General features: G+C 32.2%; 1 protein-coding gene across 2 annotated transcripts; it reads left to right on the top strand.

Moving 5' to 3' along the window:
- Nucleotides 1-772: 772 nt before the first annotated feature.
- Nucleotides 773-20,009, top strand: LOC115881741. Of its 2 annotated transcripts, none has more exons than XM_030899366.1 (15): nucleotides 773-1,159; nucleotides 1,213-1,312; nucleotides 1,485-1,616; nucleotides 1,684-1,857; nucleotides 1,914-2,098; nucleotides 2,154-2,307; nucleotides 3,435-3,640; nucleotides 3,731-3,916; nucleotides 6,287-6,423; nucleotides 6,487-6,608; nucleotides 7,206-7,410; nucleotides 7,614-9,940; nucleotides 12,197-12,478; nucleotides 13,545-13,637; nucleotides 18,112-20,009. In XM_030899366.1, the coding sequence occupies exons 1-15, from the start codon at nucleotides 1,134-1,136 to the stop codon at nucleotides 18,226-18,228; spliced, it is 4,446 nt and encodes a 1,481-aa protein (XP_030755226.1). In that variant the 5' UTR covers nucleotides 773-1,133; the 3' UTR covers nucleotides 18,229-20,009. The 2 variants fall into 2 exon arrangements, with proteins under 2 accessions (XP_030755226.1, XP_030755227.1); XM_030899367.1 differs by having other exon boundaries at nucleotides 18,097-18,202.
- Nucleotides 20,010-20,209: the final 200 nt, after the last annotated feature.

The following is a 20,209-nucleotide window of genomic DNA, read 5'->3' as shown; positions in this document are numbered from 1 at the left end:
ACTTTCGACTTACCTTTCAGTTCTCTTGTTCTCTTTCAGTTCTCTTTTTCATGGCCTCTTTGTTTAGTATATCTCTTGTCTATGCCTCTTTGTTTTTAATAAGGCTGCTTTTTATTTACCATGTTTATTTACTGCCGATATACACCGATATAACTAAAACAGTGTATACAGTGGCTTTTATGTTTTAAAGCCACAAAACATCCTTTAAAATATTGATAAATGTTTAAAATTTGGTTGTTTTGGTTTTGGTTTAAAACAAATGAATATTTGTCAATTCCTTGTCAATTCAAATTCAAATAAGCGCTCGCGTCAATTGATAGTTTAATAACTAGTCTCTATCTGTTCTTTTATTCTCATTTAATGCCATTAAGGAAAATGTTTTAAATGGAAATGTTTTATGTTGAAAAAACTAATTTCTGTGCAATTTTTCAAATACCGTATGATCGAAAAAAAACGGCGTCCAGTTGGCTTAGAAATGACGATCGATGACATTTTCCATATAATTTTACATATAAAATGACAGCGATCTTCATTTCATAGCCATCGCTGACGCCGTTTTTATTCGATCATACGGTATTTTCCACCACATCCATTAAAACATCCATAAGGGTACAGAGACATCTTTCCATAGTTGCTATTATTATATTACCATTTCCATTCCTATCTTTATACCCTTATACTAAGTCTACTTTAGTTTAGATGTCAGCACAGTCTATGTGTTATATAGGCAACTTTACATACATTGACAGTCCATCAACGTGCAAAACAAAGACGCATGCGCTTTTCTGTTTTCGGTTCAAAGAAGTGTGTAATAGGTGTTGTAACTTGTTTCCGTATTTTTTTCTAAAAAAATACAATAATGGACGCTTGCGATTTATTAAAGTTATATCGTAATGGCCAAGTGAAATAGTGACAAATACAATTTTGAGTGATTAAACTATATTTTCGGGGATCGGGATAGAATATTATTGTTTATTTTGTCTACGTGAATGTTAGTGTGTCAGTAATGGCCGCTTGAAAAATTTTAGCATTATCAACAAAATGCTTTAAAAAATATTTCTTGGATAACAGTGTGCTTAACAGTTTTTAAAGTTTAATTGGTAACATCTTTAGTTTTCGATACACCTTACACGATGGGGGATAGTCCGCGATGTCCGAAGTAAGTATAAAAATATGCTTTTTATCCATGAAATACAATACATTTTTTTCAAGAATCATGGTTTTTCGCCCAACTTGGGAGGAATTTAAGGATTTTCGATCATACGTCAAGCATATGGAGGAGAAAGGAGCTCATAAGGCTGGATTAGCAAAAGTTTGTCTATTTATTTTTATTTAAATTATGTTTGAATTGATATTATTCAGTGTTTATCTACACTTTTAAGAAGTTATGTATACTTATTCTAATAGTATGGTTTATTACATTAAACAGTAATGCAATTACAGTTTAAAGATTTAATGTGTAATTGCTTAATCCCTAATTCCAGGTAATACCACCTTCCGAATGGGTTCCTAGAAAAGGAGGCTATAACATTGACAAATTAAATGTTACCATTCCAGCTCCAATTTGTCAGGTTGTTACTGGTAAACAAGGTCTTTATCAACAAATAAATATACAGGTGGGTATTTTTTACAATATTTCATCATATTGACTACTTCATCCTATTGATCAATGCTTTCTTATAGAAAAAATCCATGAGTGTGAAGCAGTATAGGGACTTAGCTAATTCTGAGCGATATGCAACACCTAGACATTTTGACTATGAGGATTTAGAGAGGAAATACTGGAAAAATATTACATACGTTGCACCGATATATGGTGCTGATGTTTCAGGTAGTTTAACAGACAGTGATGTAGATGTAAGTTAATTCTATCGTATATTGATTAACATATAACAAGGTTTAATGTGTCTTAGGAATGGAACATTAATAGATTAGGAACCATACTGGATTACGTAAATGAAGATTATGGGATTTCTATAGAAGGGGTTAATACTGCATATTTATATTTCGGTATGTGGAAAACTACATTTGCCTGGCATACAGAGGATATGGATTTATACTCGATAAATTATCTTCATTTTGGAGCTCCAAAAACATGGTAATTATTGCGCAATATTTTAATATAATTAAATTATATTTCAATTACATTTTAGGTATGCTATTCCGCCAGAGCATGGCAGGAGATTAGAGAGATTGGCCAACGGGTTTTTCCCATCGTCTTATAAAACTTGCCAGGCATTTTTAAGACACAAAATGACATTAATATCACCACAAATCTTAAGGCAATATTCTATACCGTATAACAAGGTAAAAATATTAATTGACTTTGAGTACTTTATTTAACTGGGTGAAGTTTTTTTTATTTGATATCACTTATTGTGTAGGTATGAACTTAACCTAGTAGATACTGTAATTTAGACATCAATACTGTACTGTGAAAAAACGAAAATAAACAAAAATGAACCAACAAATCAAACCAAAACAAACCTAACCAAAGCAACCAAATGATGCTGAAAGCTAAAATGTGTCTGTTTATGAATTTCATTTACCAGTACTTTTCAAATCTTGCTATATTTTACAATATTTTATCAATAAACGAAAATAGCACACTTCCGCAATAAATTTTTTTGTGTGTCAATGTTTAGAAAAATTTCTAGAATAAAAAACAGAAACGTGTTTTCATGTAACTTGTTTTAACTATTCTAAAGTTGAAAAAAACTAAAAATTATGCATTTCTGTAATAATAATAATAATAAAAATATGTACAAATTAAAAAAAAAACGATTAAAAAAAGTTGCTTTGACTAGGGTTCGAACCTGCCTTACTACGGCTCCAACGCCATGGCAGCATAAAGTCCTAATGCTTTAAACTACGCGGCCACCGTGGACTTGAAAGATTCTATCTAAAATTCTTAAAAGATAATGTTTTAGTGCAAGTACTTTTTTATTTATAAACATTTATTTAATTCTGTTTTTAGTATTTGTTCTTATAGCGGCAACATAGATACATTATCTGTAAAAATTTCAACTGTCTAGCTATAACGGTTCATAAGATGGACCTTTGTGACAGACGGACGGACGGACAGCGAAGTCTTAGTAATAGGGTTCACGTTTTTACCCTTTGGGTACGGAAGCCTAAAAATGAAAGTGATGCATTTCTGCAGAAAATTTTTTATGGCAAACTATTCGAGAAGGCTTCCAAATAGTAAATAAACAAATATTTCTTAGGTAACTGATTTCAAGTAAACAAAACTAGCCCTCATTTCAGCTATTCTAAGGTTGAAAAACTCAAAAAGGATGCATTTCCGCAGAAATTTTTTTATGACATACTATTCGAAAAGGCTTCCAGGCTTCCTAAATAAAGAAATATGCCTTACACAACTGATTTGAAGTAAACGAAACTTTAGACATTTAATTTTATGTTGATTCTCTTAGATTACGCAAGAAGCTGGAGAAATAATGATTACATTTCCTTACGGCTATCATGCAGGATTTAATCACGGGTTTAACTGTGCAGAATCAACAAATTTTGCTTGTGAAAGATGGGTGGAGTATGGAAAAAGGGCGTCGCATTGCACATGCAGTAAGGATATGGTGAAAATATCGATGGATACGTTTGTGAAAAGGTTCCAGCCTGAAAGGTAATATTAAATTAATTATTAACGTAATTTGATCAATAACGTAAATTTGATCAAAATATTTTCATTTTCTTAACGATTTTAATATTTTAGATACGATAAATGGCTGAAAGGTGAAGATATAGGTCCGCACCCGGAAGAGCCCGATCGAAAGGTTGCAGCACCATTACCATTGCCACAGGATATTCTTTGTAATAAAAACAACACTGCCTTGCCGCAGAGTTATGTGGAGGGACCATTTAAAAAGAAGAAAGGAAGAATGATGGCGCGCTATCACAAGTTAGTTGAAAAGTTTAAAAACAAGTCAACTAGAAAAAACAGTAGGAATTAAATTACCAAATAGTAAAAAAGTATTTTTTAAAAAAATCATCTTGTATTATTAGTAGTTTATACCGAGTGCGTTTCAAAAGTGGCTCACCCCTATATCTTTTTATTTTTTTAGTTACAATACTTCGTATGTTAGTATTTGACATAAATTAGGATTGATTGACATATTCAATTGTTTTCGGTCACTTCCTGTTTCACCGTAAATGACTACAACTTTTGATTTTTAAATGGCACCTTCGGTATTTTTTTACTTTATTTGATAAAAATAACACTCTGAATAAAATGATATATCATGTCAACTTTTGACATTTTCGCATATAATAACGAAAATTTGACTCGAAATACCAAGTGTGGGGTATCAAATTATTCATAAAAAAATGTTTTTTTCCAAATATGTTAATGAGCCACCCTAGTTTTATTTGAAAAAATTGAGATGTGGTTAAAAATACGATTTGAGCATTTTCTAACTAGCCAGAATAAGACACTAAAAACTTTAGAATAAGATCAGATCTATTTTTCTAAGGCTCCTTGATTAAGAATTAGTGTTCTTAACATAGCCATGGCACTCTAGATTGAATTTTAAAATATGATTTTTTATTAAGCATGACTGTCAAAAGTTGACAGATGATATGTCATTTTCCATCAAATAAAGTAAAAAAATACCGAGGGTGCCATTTAAAAATCAAAAGTTGTAGTCATTTCCGGTGAAACAGGAAGTGACCAAAAACAATTGAATACGTCAATCAATCCTAATTTATGTCATATACTAACGTACCAAATTTCGTTTTTTTATCTGAAAAAATAAAAAAGTTATAGGGGGTGAGCCACTTTTGAGACGCACACGGTATATTAGTACGGTCAATCTGGTATAAAAAAGGTCTAGACTCCCATCAAATTATCCCCGCCCTCATATTTTGCCAGTCGTAAGTGGTCCACTGGAGAAAAGCTTAAATTCGACAATTCGTATCCCTCCACTCCACCGTCCGTTTTTGAGAAACTCCAAAAAATGTTTGACTTAAATTTCTGGCTGAACTGTAGGTCCCACAGAAAATTTTATGGAACAGAAAATGAAGAGAATTAAATTCTCTATATTTTCATCTCTAAGTAACAAACCTCTAAAACCTACGGGGACAAAGTTAGAGGGCGCTAAAGTCACTCAAACGCAGTTTTTTGAATTTTTCCGGGTGAAACCATGTTTTTTACTGTCGCAAAGTTTTTAAAATTAAAGGGTTACACATCAATTTGATAGGTTTTTGATTTGATCGCAAGTTTTTGATTTGATCGCGATTTGATCGCAACCAAATCAAACCAAACCAAACCACAAACTTACCAAATTGATATGTAACTTTTTTTACGTTTTACTGTTTACGAGATATAACGTTGCCAATGTCGCGGGATGCTGCGCGAGCATTCGAGGACGCAGCTGCCGCTCGGCCTATTGTTGTTTCCATCCCTCTGGTCCGCATTTCAGCACTAACTAGTCGTCAGCTGACGTCTTTTGGCAAGCAATTTTTTCGTATGCGGGGTAAAAACTTTATCCCGGTAGGTTTTAGAGCTTTACTACTGAAAAATGAAATTGCAGAGAATTGAATTCTCTTCATTTTTTGTTCTATAAAATTTTTTGTTTAGCCTGAAAATATAATCCGAATTTTTTTTTAGTTTCTCAAAAACGTTACCTTCGGCGCATCTAAAATCATCTCAAAACGATCAAAGAATGTTATGATTCTCAGTTCGAGTTAACATCGTAATCCGCGAAGGTAACTTACAGTACCCTATCGACCGTTATTGATTTCATGAAAGTTGTTTACACATTGTGGGAATGAATGCGATATATCTCGTAAACAGCGAAAAAAGTTACACATCAATTTGATAGGTTTTTTTATGCTATTTGCTTTTAAAAACTTTGCGACAGTAAAAAAAGTGGTTTCACCCGGAATAATAACAGAGGAAGGACCCAAAAACAATAGCACATAAAACAAACAAAATATTATTTTGTGAATAATTTGCAGGGAGTATTTATATGAAAGGATTCCACGACAGTAAAAGTTTATTTTCATTAATTTTAATTCAAAGTTAAACTATATTTTTTTGAATGACATTTTCTTTACATATTTCTGAATAGTCAATTTTGTTTACTAGAAATGCGGTTGGAATATATATTTGTAGTTTTTGATATCTAGCTGTTTTTAACGTTATTTGATAATTCCACAGTGCGTTAAAAAGTCTCAGTTTGAACGTTCTTAGATAACGACGGTGCATTCGGCCAGATAACGACGGTGCCATCCGGTGCACACGTTACATTATTTTTTTTATAATTTCTAGCTTTGATGAGTTTCCTGCTGAGCTTCAATTGCAATTAATGGACGAGGACAATAATTTGCCATTCGGCGATGAAATTCAACCTGACGAACAACAGTTGGAGGTTTTAGAAGATATTTGGCTAAAAGCTGGAGAGATTGGTAAGAATTGTACTTTTTTTTTATTTAAAAGAATATTTTTAAGATTTTTTTTTTTGTTTTTAGAAGCTGACGAGGCTGAAATATGCGACGCAGGGTATAACGTCAAAAGAAGTAAAAGGTATTTCCAGAAAAAGAGGAAAAAGGAGCACAAAAGTAAAAAAGGGAAGAAAAGGGATGACAGTGGGGTATGCATTTTAGATTACGAGTATATCAATTAAAATACCGTGCGATCGAAAAAAAAAACGGCATTAAAGGTAGCTGGGTGTGTGATTGACCGTATTGGGGGTGATCATTTTGGCGTCAATCTCTATAAACATTATTTACTAAAAATTGACATAAAAAATTTGTCAAGAATTAATACTAATTATATTTGCTCGCGAAGCTCTGAAATCGTACTTACTGGAGAGAGCCCTATATGCGGTAGAAGACTTTTTTGTTGAAAACATTTTTAATCATCTCACACACTGGTTAAAAATCTAGTATTTAATATTTTATAACTACTTAAAAAAGGATGGAACGTTTTCAGACACAAATCTGTTTCATAAAAAAAATTCTTGAATTTTAAAGAAGGTACACCACTTAAAAAATAATTTTTACTCAAATAAAAATAAATTACAACCTTCTTAAAGCCAACTGGCAGTAAGCGCCATTACAAAATAAAGAAGAGTAGAGTTTGATCTCGCAAAAATTACTATCGATTGTCACTCCCCAGCCGTCTTTGACGCCGATTTTTTTTTCGAATGTATAGTATTTATTGTGTTTTTTTTTTATTAATTTTTTAGTCTGAATATGAGGCCGAGGAAAATCCAAAGAAGCAATGTGGTAAAATTGTTGCCATTAACAAGACTTCAGCCTCAGATACAGAAGACCTAGTTAAGTCTCTGGTAGCCCAAGAAGTTCATCTTCTCAAGAAGAAAAAATCGAAGCATAAGGAGAAAGAAAAAGAAGGAAAAGATAGAGAGAAAAAGAAGCACAAGAAAAAAGATAGTAAGTATTAAACTTGAAAAGACTTAAATAAATAAATAAACTTTATTTTGGCGGCCCTGTAAAATTCAATAAAAAGTCTTTTTTGACACATATTTTAGTCTTAACATAACGTTTTACCTGTCAGGAATTATATGCGGTTATATCAATTATAGCATTGTGTTTAGTCAATTTAAATTAGTCATTTAAGTCATTTGTGTTTGTAGGTCTAGAAAAAGCGGAATCCTCTGTATCTATGGCAGCAGAATCTTCTGTATACGAGCTACAGAATATTCTTGAGGGTAATTCAGAGCAACATGAGATGGTTACAGAGGAGCCTGATAAAGTTAAAGAGGAAGTAGACAATATTATTAGACAAGCCGACGAAGAGTATGAGAAACAACAATCAGAAAACATTGTTTCCCTTCCAGAAGTTCCAATTCCACCGATCGTTCCAATTAAACCGATACCGGGATTAGAAACCTTGAGAACGTACAAAAAGCAACCGGCTGTAAGGAAAGAAATTATTCAGACCGTGGTGACACCAAAGACCATCGTTAGACTGAAGCAAACGCAAATTATAGATCCTAATGAAATTTCGAAGCCTCCACCTCTTGTTCCTGTTAGTATGCCACCGAAACCGTCATCATCAAGCGGGTCGTTCGCTAAAAAAGGATTTGAAAGCGCGTTCTTAAGTTTTCTTCAAAGCAATGTCACAGCGGAAAAAGGTAAATCGGAAAAGAGCAAATCACAAGGCGTTATAAAGCAAGCACATAAAGTTAGTTCAAAGCAAAATGCGACTAATACTACTGTGAAGACTGCAACATCTGGTAAAGAATCTATTAAAGTATCGTCTGTTATTGTATCTCATCGTCAACTAGATGCAAACACTCAGCCTGGATGTTCACAGTCAAATGAAATAAATCCTAATCAAAATCATCAATCAGTAACAGTTCCGACACTACAAACTACACAAGCTCAGACTGTTACTCAATCAAATGAAACAATACCTAATCAGCAGATTATAAATTTGCCTCAGCAGGAACAAATAAGTGATAACACTATCACATTATACTCATCAGGGTCTAGTAATACTTCAGTAATGCAAGTTCCTCAGGTTCCCAATACTGTAACAGCAGAAAACCAATATGCTATGCCTCAGTTATCATTGCAAGCGGACACATCCACTATTAACTACGAACAAATGCCTCAGCTTGAAATTCAGCAACCTATTACAACCATAATGGCCAACCACCAAACAGTGAATGTAGTCGGCGGTCCTCAGAATGTCGTTTTAGTCAGTCCCACACCTACAAACGTACTGCCCAACAATGCTGGCGTGAATGTTTTCTGTTTAAACACTATCAACACACAACAAGTACCTGTTTTACAAAAGCTAGTCTTGCCACCGGGTGTGACGTTAAATCCCGCTCCAAATCCGCGCAAACCGAACACAATTTGGAACAACCACAGTTGGTACAGTGTTAACTCTTGCCCAAAGTTTATTTATTCGAATAAAGACCGATTTTACCCTATGAGCGAACAACCGATTAAATTGGACAGTAAAGATAGTGATAAGGAAATGGTTGAAAACAACGTTGTCATTGATCACGAAGAGGTGGTAATGGATTACGAAGAAATTATCGAAACTGACCCGGAGCCCAACAGTAAAGTGATTGTTGAAAGCGTCTATAGGAATGAGTCGGAGTTTACGGCTTTGAGTAAATGTGATTTTCCCACTGTAGCTAGTGTTGGTGAAGTCACTAGGGCAGGAATAGATAATGATTCATCGTCTTCCGATTCCTCATCGTCTTCTGATGAATCTTCGTCGTCTTCTGAGAGCGAATCCGAATCAGATTCCGAGTCAGATGATGACAAAATAGAAGTTCAACATAGTACCAAAGAAAACCAACCGCCCGAGACACTGAAAGGCATGAAATTGTTCAACAAAAAGCAAGAACAGAAGAAACTGTTTAAAGAAACCCAAGGTCGAGATTTGAACAGTTTCCAAAAACAGAAAATTAACGAAATTATCGGGTTGTCCGATACCAAACCAAAAATTAACTGTATTTCGAGTAACAAAAACAAATTCGAGAAGGACAGTAATTTTGGCAATAGTTTAAGGCAGAAAATGTTGCGGTTCTGTCTGAAAAGCAAGAAAGGACTGACGCCCGGTAGAATCGCCTTTTTGAAGTTGCTCAAGTTCAAGAACAAAGGCAGGCCGTCCAAGGCGGAACAAGAGAAGAAATTCGACATTATCAAAAATTTATTGAGGCTGTACCAGAATCATTTGGCCAGTGTTAATAAGCAGCGCGTACCTGATCAAAATTTTGTCATGACGGAGTCTCTGGAACGACAAAAAAACGAGCTTGCTCCTGTCAACGTTACCGTAAAGCTCGACGATGTTTTGCAGAAGTTTTCGCCGAGGATACAAAATGGACTTCGTGCCGGTTTGACTTTGTGCAATTTGAGCTCGCTGCCTGAAGGCGAGCCCGAGTTAAAAGATATGGCTGGGAAGGTGACCAAGAGGAAAGGTAGAACTGTCATTGAGAAAGTGAGTATATTTTTTTTATCAATTATATGCCATTCATTTTATTTTGTAAAAAAATTGAACCGTCTGATGATATTAACAACTCATAAAAAGAATATTTTTCAACATTAAACTCCGCTAAAAATGTATGCTTTAAAACTGTACGTAATTGGAATTTAAAAAATGTTATTATTTGACGTGTCCGAACATAAATCTACAGGATGATTCACGGCCATGGTACGTTAGACTAGGGTTGCCAACTTTCAAAATAAAAAATAGAGGATGAGAGGGTAAAAAAGAGACCCTGCTGAAACATTTTTTGAAATCCCGCCCAAATGTCTAGAATTTACCAAAAAGGTTTGTCAGTGATATGCAATTGATGGTCTTTCTTACTTTCTTTACAATATTTATACTCAAAACTTGTTAAAATAAAACAAACCATTTTCAACAAATCTTTTTTCAAAACATGAGCTAACAATAAGTAAACGTAAAATAGTTGAACACGTTTATCGCTTCCACAAATATTTCTTTTACATAAATATTTCTTTGACTTCTGTTCTGTACAAACGAGTGGGAATAGCGAAAGACAAAGATTAACAATTTAAAACATTGTGGCGATACACAAACATTTTTTAGATTTTGAGTTTGGTATGTAAAAAAGAGGACTTTTTTAAAACGCGAGAGAAATGAGGACAGTGAAATCAAAACGAGTACTGTCCTCTGGAATAGAGGACGGTTGGCAACCCTAAGTTAGACGTTTATTGAGGAAAATTTGTCAAATTGATTAGACTTTGAAATGAATCAATATTAGAATTATTAATTTTTAAATAGCTATACTTAAAAAACGGAATGTTTAGGTATAGGAATGTATTGTTGAAAAGAAATTTTGTAAGTCTTGCTTTTTTAAATAATATACATAGGGTTCAATTTAAAATAATGAAATGAGCAATTTTATAACAGCAATGAATGTTTTTGGCCTGCCTGTATAATATCCAATAGATTGATTTAGACTGATCAAATATATCGACTTTCGTTAACTTATACCCAAATTTCACCTTTAAAAATGTTCAATTTATGATTTTACCATCACTTATTCAAGATCATGTTTTTGTTAATTTTACACGTTTTATTTTTTTTATCTCGAAAACTATTAGAGACAGCTATGGATGAGTACAATAGAAAAAATAATTAGATATGAAAGTAGTTAATAATAAAATATAATATTATACCGCGTGTTCTATTTAAAATATCAAAGATGCTCTACCACTTTTCAAATGATGCGGCAACATTGGGACGCTGAACAGCAGGTGCCTTTATGTAAAAATCCAAATTAAAAAAAAATCTTACCCGTTCTCCATAAACGTCTAATGTACCAACGCCGTGAATCAGGCTTACTAAGGGCTGGCAAAGGCTAGTTTTGGGTCGAGATTTCCGTATGTAAGAAGAGTACATTGCGTTTATAACGTACTGAACAAAGAGATAACAGTAAACACGTTGCCAGACGTATGAAATAAACCAAGAAACTGTGGACATTTGAACAGACGTGGAAGGGGATATAGCAGATTTGTTGCGGTCGACCCAATCAGTACCTCTGTCAGTACTTAAAATTCTAGGGAAGGTATACATCATGTGTACAGCTTCACGATTTAATTACGTCTCGTGATACTTTATTTATTTATTATTAACGAGTAGGTAATTTTCCCTATAGCTTGAAAATTTTTAAGTGCAAGTTAGAAATACTTGCATTTTTGGTAAAAATAAGAGGAATTGAGTTGGTTTTTGACAGTGGTCGCGCTATTAGAACTCTGAATTGAAAAATCAATATCTCTAAATCCCTAAATTATTATTGAGTATAGTTTTTTTTAATATTTCTGCTATATTTTCTTGGTAGACAGTAATGTGAAAACCTTTATATATAAAAAAGTGAAAAATGAATGTGTTGTTTAAAATTTTTGAATAGCAAAAATAAGCCTATTGAATTTTTCTTATTTAAAATAAGCGGTTTACGATCGTGATTTTACTTTACTTGATAGAGAAAGGCGTACCGGAGAAATGTGGCAATGCCGCAACAGCCAACCGTCGCATTTCTCTCACTCTGACTTAATAAGATCCCTATGCGATTTACTTCCACGCATGTAAATACCGACCCAAAAGTAACAGTTGCCAGCACGGTATAATAGAAAATGTTTGAATTACTGAATTTATTCTGACTTAAAGAATCACCTTGTAAATTAGGGTACATTTTTAGTGTACCTATATGCATTTTCACTTATTTTTCAGCAAAAACATAGGCCGTCCATACTCATAAACGACGAAGTCTGGGCGAAGCATAAAAATTACCGCTACTATAGGGGGAAGGTGACGAAAATCAAGTCGGATAATAAATTTTGCGTGTTCTTCCTTTGCGACAAAAGTTTCTCGAAAGACATCACGATGGATCATTTAGTAGATTGGACGAGTGACACTTTGCCCAATCAAGGCGATATTGTAAATGTGCGATGGGGCGACGGGGGAGTGTACGAAGCACGCTGTGTTAGTCGATCTGTCGATAATATTTATACAGTAAGTGCATTAAAAAAAACGCTGTGTCTAGGTGCACGTTAACGTGTACTAAAAATAAAACTTCGGTGCACACGAAACGGGAATTTCACGTGCAGTCTAAACAAAAAAAAATTACCCGGCCTATTTTGATTGCTATTACCTACCGCTGCAAAAAAAATAAAAAAAGTTCTACCTTTGTCGGGGATTAATCTGAGGACCACTCGCTCTCGAAGCGACCGCTTCACCCACGGAGCCACAGACTGCTTTCGTAACCAGGCTGTAGCTAAGCATTACTTGGTGCTGAAAGCTTTTCGGTTTTTCCATGTACATAAATATTATAATAGGGTACACGTTAACGTGCACCTAGACACAACGTAAAAATAATTCCTACACTCGTATTCATAAAATTTAAGCTTCATTCAGGACCTCAAAATTAGTGGAATATATTAGTGGTTGCAATTATACTTTATACTTAAAAGTTTACAATCATTCACAATGTCTAAAAAACCATTAAAATTAATAGAATATCCTAGCAACAGCTTGTTGTAATCAGTTATAACCATAAAAAAAGCCTGATAATTAGCTTAAAAAACAATAAACTATTCATCTCTAACCACAATTTCTATTGACGGTCAAAATGACATTACTCGCAAATTTTGAAGTATAATTAGTGACACAAGTTAAAGTTTCATTCAGAACCTCGCAATTAGTGGATTCAATTAGTGTAGAAATCAAAAGTTGATTGTTTTATAAGCTAAATATTAGGCTTTCTCTATGGATACAACTGACTAACGCAAGCTGTTGCTAGGATATTCTATTAATTTTAATTGTGTTTTTTTAAATATTGTGAATGATCGTAAACTAAAAAGTATAGTGTAATTGAAACCACTATTTTCCACTAATTGCGAGGTTCTGAATGAAGCTTAAAAGTGTGGTAACTTTTTCTACTAATTGAAAATACTAATATTCTGAATGTTTACATTGAAATTAGAGGAACAAACTTGTATGCTAATTGAAACCACTAATTTATTCCACACATTTTAAGGTTTTAAATAAAGCTTTGTATTACAAAAACATTTTGTTTTAGGTATTGTTTGAAGACTTAAGTCAGTTAGATCTCCGTAGGGATAGTATTTATTCGTTAAGAGAACAAATTCCTAAACATTTAGAACCCAAATTGGTAAGTGTTTTTTATTTGCTTGTTTTGTTAATTACCTAAAATAGAGCAAATTATTAAATTTTTGTAGATATTATATAATTTTTTAGTATAATTTTTAAAACAGTTCTTGTAATTGATCATAGTCATACATATATAGGGTGTCCCAGGCTGAGCGTGCATTAGAAGTTTCTAGAGAACCACAATATCTAGATCCTAGATTTTTTGCACATCATTGTTTTACAACGAGATCTATCGATTAAAAAAAATTTCAATATGGCGGCACTTCTGGAAATACCGGAAGTTGACAGCAACTTTCTTATTTTAATATAATAATATTTAATAAATAATTACATACTTAAATTCTCTGTAAAATTCTATGAATATTGATGTTATACAGTCGATATCTAACATTAACCGTTTTTGAGAAAAAAATTATTTAAAATTTTTGGACGAAAAAAAACTACCTGTCAAGAAAATTTGTATAGCTTAAAAGTCAAATTTAGTGATTACCACAGCCAGTGCTCATGTGACATAAAGAGAAGACATGTGGCTATCTATTTCATAAATTAAATTGTTCAGATCAGATTGTCATATAATAGATAGATTAGATTGTCATATAATAATGGCGGCATCTGTCATGGAATTGAGTGATTAAAAAATTATCATAAATCATTTATTTCTTTCAAATGGAAACCCAGTTTTTTTATTCCACTAATGAAACGGTTTTTCAATTTGTTACATTTTACCTATACATGTTCCTATACTTCCTATACATAAAATAAATCGTTTTTAAGTTATTTAAGATTGAGTTTGAAAACGTAATTTTTCTTGATTTTATCTAGCTTTGACATAAGTGTCAAACGGTCAGACAATTCATTTCCATCTGTTAGAAAACGAATTATTTGAATTTCCTATAGTACAAATACCTACTGCCTGCTTAAGAATTTAAAAAGTGTATTTATAAAAATATATCTCGTATTTTCGCTCTTTAGTGATATCTAATGATCGAAAAAAACAACAGCGCAAAGTTGGCTCGAAAATGATGCTGCTTTTTGAACAAAGCGTCACAATATGACATGGCCAGATCTAGTGTTTTACATCACTTGACGTTTAAGGTCATAGGCTACTGGTTAAAATCAAGAAAAATACGATTTAATAACTTAATTCTATGACAGCTGCGGCCATTATTATATGACATTCGAACAATTTAATTTTTGAAATAGATAGCCACATGTTTTCTCTTTACGGCACAGTGGCTGTGGTAATCACTAAATTTGACGTTTAGGCTAGACACATATTTTTGACAGGCAGATTTTTTCCTTAAAAAATTTTAAATATTTTTTTCCTCAAAAACGGTTAATGTTAGATATATAGTGTTTAATATCAAAATTCATAAAATTTTACAGAGAACTTGAGTACATAATAAAAAATGGGGGCACTCATTTAAAATAAGAAAGTTGCTGTCAATTTCCGTTATTTCCGGGAGTGCCGCCATATTGAAAATATTTTTAATCAATAGATTTCGTTGTGAAACTATGATGTGCAAAAAATCTCCGAGCTAGATGTTATAGTTTTTTTCTCTAGAAACTTCTAATACACGCTCAGCCTGGGACACCCTGTATATACTTGATGAAAATTATAAATTAATTCATAAGTTGAATGGTATATATTTTAAGTTAAGATTTTTTAATTTGAAGTACTGATACGTTTTTTTTTGCTTTGGTTGATTTTTTTTCTAATTAGATATAATTTGAATAAAATGGGCAAATAAATATTTTAATTTTGAAATGTTTCTGTGGGGGATACAGTAGTCCAACAGTACAACGATATCCAATGAATTCCATAATTGATTGGTTTACTACGCGTAACATATACAGGGTACTACTAGGGTTGTGCCACTTGAAAATTTCAAATGAAATTTTCACGTCGCCAACTTTTCCAATGTGAAATTTTCATATTTTAAAAAAGTGAAATTTCATTGAAATTTCAAGTGAAAGTTTCAATTCGAATTTTTCAGCATGGAGGTGAAATTTTCAGAATTGTATCGTGAAATTTCAACTTACAGGTGAAAATTCAAGTGAAATTTTCATAAACCTCGCGAATTCCTTTATCGTGTTCGTATGTCGACCGTATCGACGTAAGTATCGATCGTTGATTTGCTCGATTTACTTGCGCGTCTGAAGAGGACCGGCGCGGCGCTTGGCATTGACAAATGAAAAACCGCAGTAGATGTAGATAGATAGAGGTTATGATTTTCGTTGAAAACTTTGAATAAGAAGACTAAAGAAGGAGCATATCAAAAATCTTAGGTCCACCGCGATGGGCCTCAAATATGGCCGACTTAAATTCCGGTTTATCAGTGCCGTTTTAATTTTATTTAAAAAATGTAAAACTATGATGTAGGGTAGACGTGGGGTAGACTCAATAATTTTTTTTTATTTTACGTTGTGAATAAATGTTGGTAGTTATTAAAATTGTTATAAAAATATAAAATTCTAATAAAAATAGATAAGTTATAATAATTATTTATAACCATAAACATCCGATACGCTACTGAAGCAGGTAAGTCAAATTGACGTATCTAAATTCTTTGACATATAATCTTTGACAAGTAGTAAATAAAAGCAAAAATGCAAGAATAAATATATAATTAGTTAATTTAAGTGAATTTCATAAATGATCGGTTTACTACACGTATGTATATTATATAGCCACTTACTAGCGAAAAGTTGTTCCATTATTTCACTCGATTTTTGCCGAGATCTACCGCACGCTACACAACCAACTATTTTAGAGTCTTTTTCCATAAATCGCGATAGTGTCACTGTTAATTTAAGTTCTGCCACAATTTCCATCTAGATTTACTACCTTTATACAACTATCAGTAGTAGAATAAATAATAAATAACATAAAATAAGCTCCGTAAAGACTGACAAATCCACAAAATTTCAAATCAAATTCAAATGTGTCAAATGAATCGTCAAACAGAACTGTCAAGGATCCCCACCCTAGAGTCCTTTTTCCTCCCACCATGCATGAATACATGGATAGCATTATGCTCCTTCCTTAGTCTTCTTATTCAAAGGTTGAAAATGTTGATATATTATTAGATTTGTTATTTTTGTGTATTTTTTGTGTTTCACATTTCATAAAGTTTATTCTGTGACCTGTGTTCTGTGTTGATTCCAATTTTTAAAGAAATAATGGTTAAGCCCAAAAATAGTATTTGGAAATATTTCTCTAATGATCTCTAATGCCAAAAAAGTAAAGTGCATATTTTGTAATGAAATTCATTACAAAAATGCAACTCGTTTAGAAAAACATTTTTGTAATTTTAAAACAAAATTGTAATTTTCATGAAATTTCAATGAAATTTCCCAGGTGAAATATTTAATTGTCAATATTTCAGGAAATTTATAAAATTTTCACTGAAAATTTGAAAAATTTCAATCTTTCAGTGAAAATTTCATTATGAAATTTCAACATAAGGTGAAAAATTAAATGTCCCCATCCCTAGGTACTACTATCCTAAGGACCTATCCTAAGAAGAAAAAAAAACGCATATGAATGTATTTTCTTAACATCTTCTGAGATGCAGGGCGGTGAAATTTTCTAAAAAATATTTTTTTGAAATGAAATGGCTGGGCGCGCTGGGAGTAAAAATTCAAGGCCGTGACACGACACGACACAGGCGAGAGGAAAAGTGATAGGGACAGCCTACGACTTAGAACAAATCGTCCGATTTAAATGAAATTTGTTATGTCAATAGATTGGACTAAGGCCAACTTAACCGCGTACGACCGTAAGTACGACATGTGTCTGTGACAGTTGGTTTTGACGTAAGAAACATCAAAAGTTGATGTCATCCGATCGCGACTAAATTTGGTGGGTAGGCTATGTGAGCGACGGTGCACACGGTCCCACCCTTCAAAGTTGGATACGACGCACGTTTCCTTTACATCTTCATTAGGGTGGGATAAGGATTTGATATTGAAGAAAAATGTGGGTCGATTTCGGCATAATTGGGACGGGCTACAGGATGACACTCTCGACGTTTCGAACCAATGCCTCTAAATAACGAAATCATCAGGATTTTTCTTAATCATCGGCGATTGGATAGAGGTATCCAAATGGAGTCTTCAGATGGACACACGGACAGACGGTCATTTTAATACCAATTTTGTGAAAGTGAATCAAATTATTTATTACTTTTTCAAAATTTCAAACTACACTTTTTCAAACATTTCCTTCAAATCCTTCAATTTAATAGCTGTTAGTAAGAAGTTTCACTTCAAATATGCGCACATAGTGCACACACATGCATCAAAATGCACTTACGCGAAAAGAACTATAGGACACTAACTATTCAACATATTTGTTTGCTCATTTATTTAGTAGGTAGTTAGTAGAGTTTTTTTTAATTGTGTTTGTAAAAAGAATCAGCCAAAGAGGATTTGCTATTAACAATCTATCGCAATAGTCACATTCGTTCTAGTCGTACGCCAGCGAGATGAATCACCGGGAACACCTGTACGATTTGGAACGCCCCCTTCCCGAAAAACGACCAATCAAAAGGAAGGTCTTCGAAGACGATTTCAAGAAAAAGAAATAGTTAAATGTGTTAGGTATAGGATATATAGGAACATGAAAAATTTCATTCGCAAGACTGAAAAACGGACAAAATACTTTTCCCGTCGAAACGCCATCATTTTTGGCGTTGTGAGAAAATTGTCCACTTTTATTTTATTTTTATTTGAAAATGTTTAGTACCTTTTTTTTTACTTAAATTTCTTTAAGTCTTTGAACTAAATTTCTACTTTCTTAATTATTAGGGCGTGTAGTTTAAAATTGAAGAAAATATGTTAAGAATTTTTTGACTGAGTTGTTTCCAGTAGTATCAAATTGATAACTCCAAAGAAAGATGCATAAACTTGCCTTGGAGTTGCTCAAGTGATAATTTGTTTCTTAAAAATAATTTAAAAGTTTGATTAATCACAAAATAAACTAACAGAACTGACAGTAACTTCAAAATTATAGTATATTTTTCTCTAAAATTAAGTTACAGTTAAAAACAATAAGTGTTCTCTAATAAATTACATTAGAATTCCGTTCTCAATTTAGCTGATATAAAGTATATATTTTTTAGCCAAATTAAAAAAAATATTATTGGTTTCTTAAAATTATAATTTTACCATTTAGTGTATTTTAAACTGAAGCTTCTTTTTATTTAAATATTTTACAAAACACTAACCTTAACGTGTAATATTTTTTCGTATCCTGAAAGTTAAATCTTAGTTATTCTTTTATTATTGAAAAAAAAATAGATTTAGAGAAGTTACTCAAAGTTATTTTGAATTATTTCATCTAATAAGCTCATAAATCAGTTCTATGTAGTTCTGTTTAATATACAGGGTGTACAAAAAAGTTACAACAAATGGGAAAAATGATTGAATTAATTGAAAAAATTAACTTTATAATTTTTTCTTCTTCAAAAAATGTTACTGTTTAAGTCATTCTTCTCTTTGATCTTTTTTTTTGATATTTTATCACTTAATCCCACTTTTTTACACAGAGAAATTTTGCCATGGCAGTTGTCTCATGTTAAAATGATTCTATTTGTTATTGAACTTACTGAAGAAATTGATCATAAGACTTTTTTTCATTAACATTATAATATAAAAAATTCCATAACATTTTAACACACCCTGTAGGATAGTTTTAATATTTATGGATTATATTATTTTCTAGTTTAAATAGCATGAATATATATGTGTTCCAGGGGTAGCTAACTAATATATTACAACTTTATTTTAACTAAATTATAGATTTTAACTACTTAGAACACACTTTATGAAAAGCTATCTTTGGAACATGTTTAATAGAAAATTCAAATTTATTTTTATTTTTTTTGTGATGTGTAGAATTTAATGTGATCCCAAATGAGTTATTTTCGATTAGTAGATTTTTTAACGTATTTGTGTGTGATATACCAATTAAGGAGAACGCGTTTAAAATAGATTCCTATATCCATTTGTATGCCTAATTACAAAGTTTGTTTGAAAAATTAGTTTAGGCTGATTTAGAGCAATATTTGAGATATTTTTGTCTATGTAATTTATTTTTTTCTAAAATCAAGTCTCGTTTCCATAAAAAAATATTTCTATTAACTTTGTAAATAGGTGTATTATCATTCTGTATATTGTAATACACAATCGAAATTGTTAGATGCAATTACGATTTTCATAGTCACGTAGTTTTTCCTTTTTTCTAATTATTAAAATGTATTTAGTCTTGTAAATACTTGGAGATAAATATTGGAATAACGTTTGTTTTGTGTGGAAAACACAAAATTGTAAGATAGAATTGTCTTAAGTATTCAATAAAAAAGTCGATTTAAAATATCTTTTATTAAACCTAGATGTCAGGTTCAAAAAGTGCTCATATGTATGTAGAGTATGTAGGTACAAGATATATACTCTGTTTTTTTTCTCAGGTAAGATTTCGACAGACGATGACAGAAAAAAAGCAGATGACGTCCATACCAATCCAATTATTTCACTAAAAAAAGTTTCTAATATTTTTTAAGTTAGCTA

The sequence above is a fragment of the Sitophilus oryzae genome, unplaced genomic scaffold (genome assembly GCF_002938485.1).
Source record: "Sitophilus oryzae breed Bouriz unplaced genomic scaffold, Soryzae_2.0 scaffold_172_pilon_pilon, whole genome shotgun sequence".
NCBI classification, from domain to species: Eukaryota; Metazoa; Arthropoda; class Insecta; order Coleoptera; family Curculionidae; genus Sitophilus; species Sitophilus oryzae.
Note: the sequence above shows the minus strand (reverse complement) of the source record. Positions and strands in the feature narration are given on the sequence as shown.

What these genes read in the sequence shown, in the direction of transcription:
- LOC115881741 (XM_030899366.1), top strand. Translation starts at nt 1,134, where the DNA reads ATGGGGGATAGTCCGCGATGTCCGAA. An exon ending in TTTGGAGCTCCAAAAACATG is followed by an intron (nt 2,099 to 2,153) that starts GTAATTATTGCG and finishes ATTACATTTTAG; the next exon opens with GTATGCTATTCCGCCAGAGC. An exon ending in AAAAGGTTCCAGCCTGAAAG is followed by an intron (nt 3,641 to 3,730) that starts GTAATATTAAAT and finishes TTAATATTTTAG; the next exon opens with ATACGATAAATGGCTGAAAG.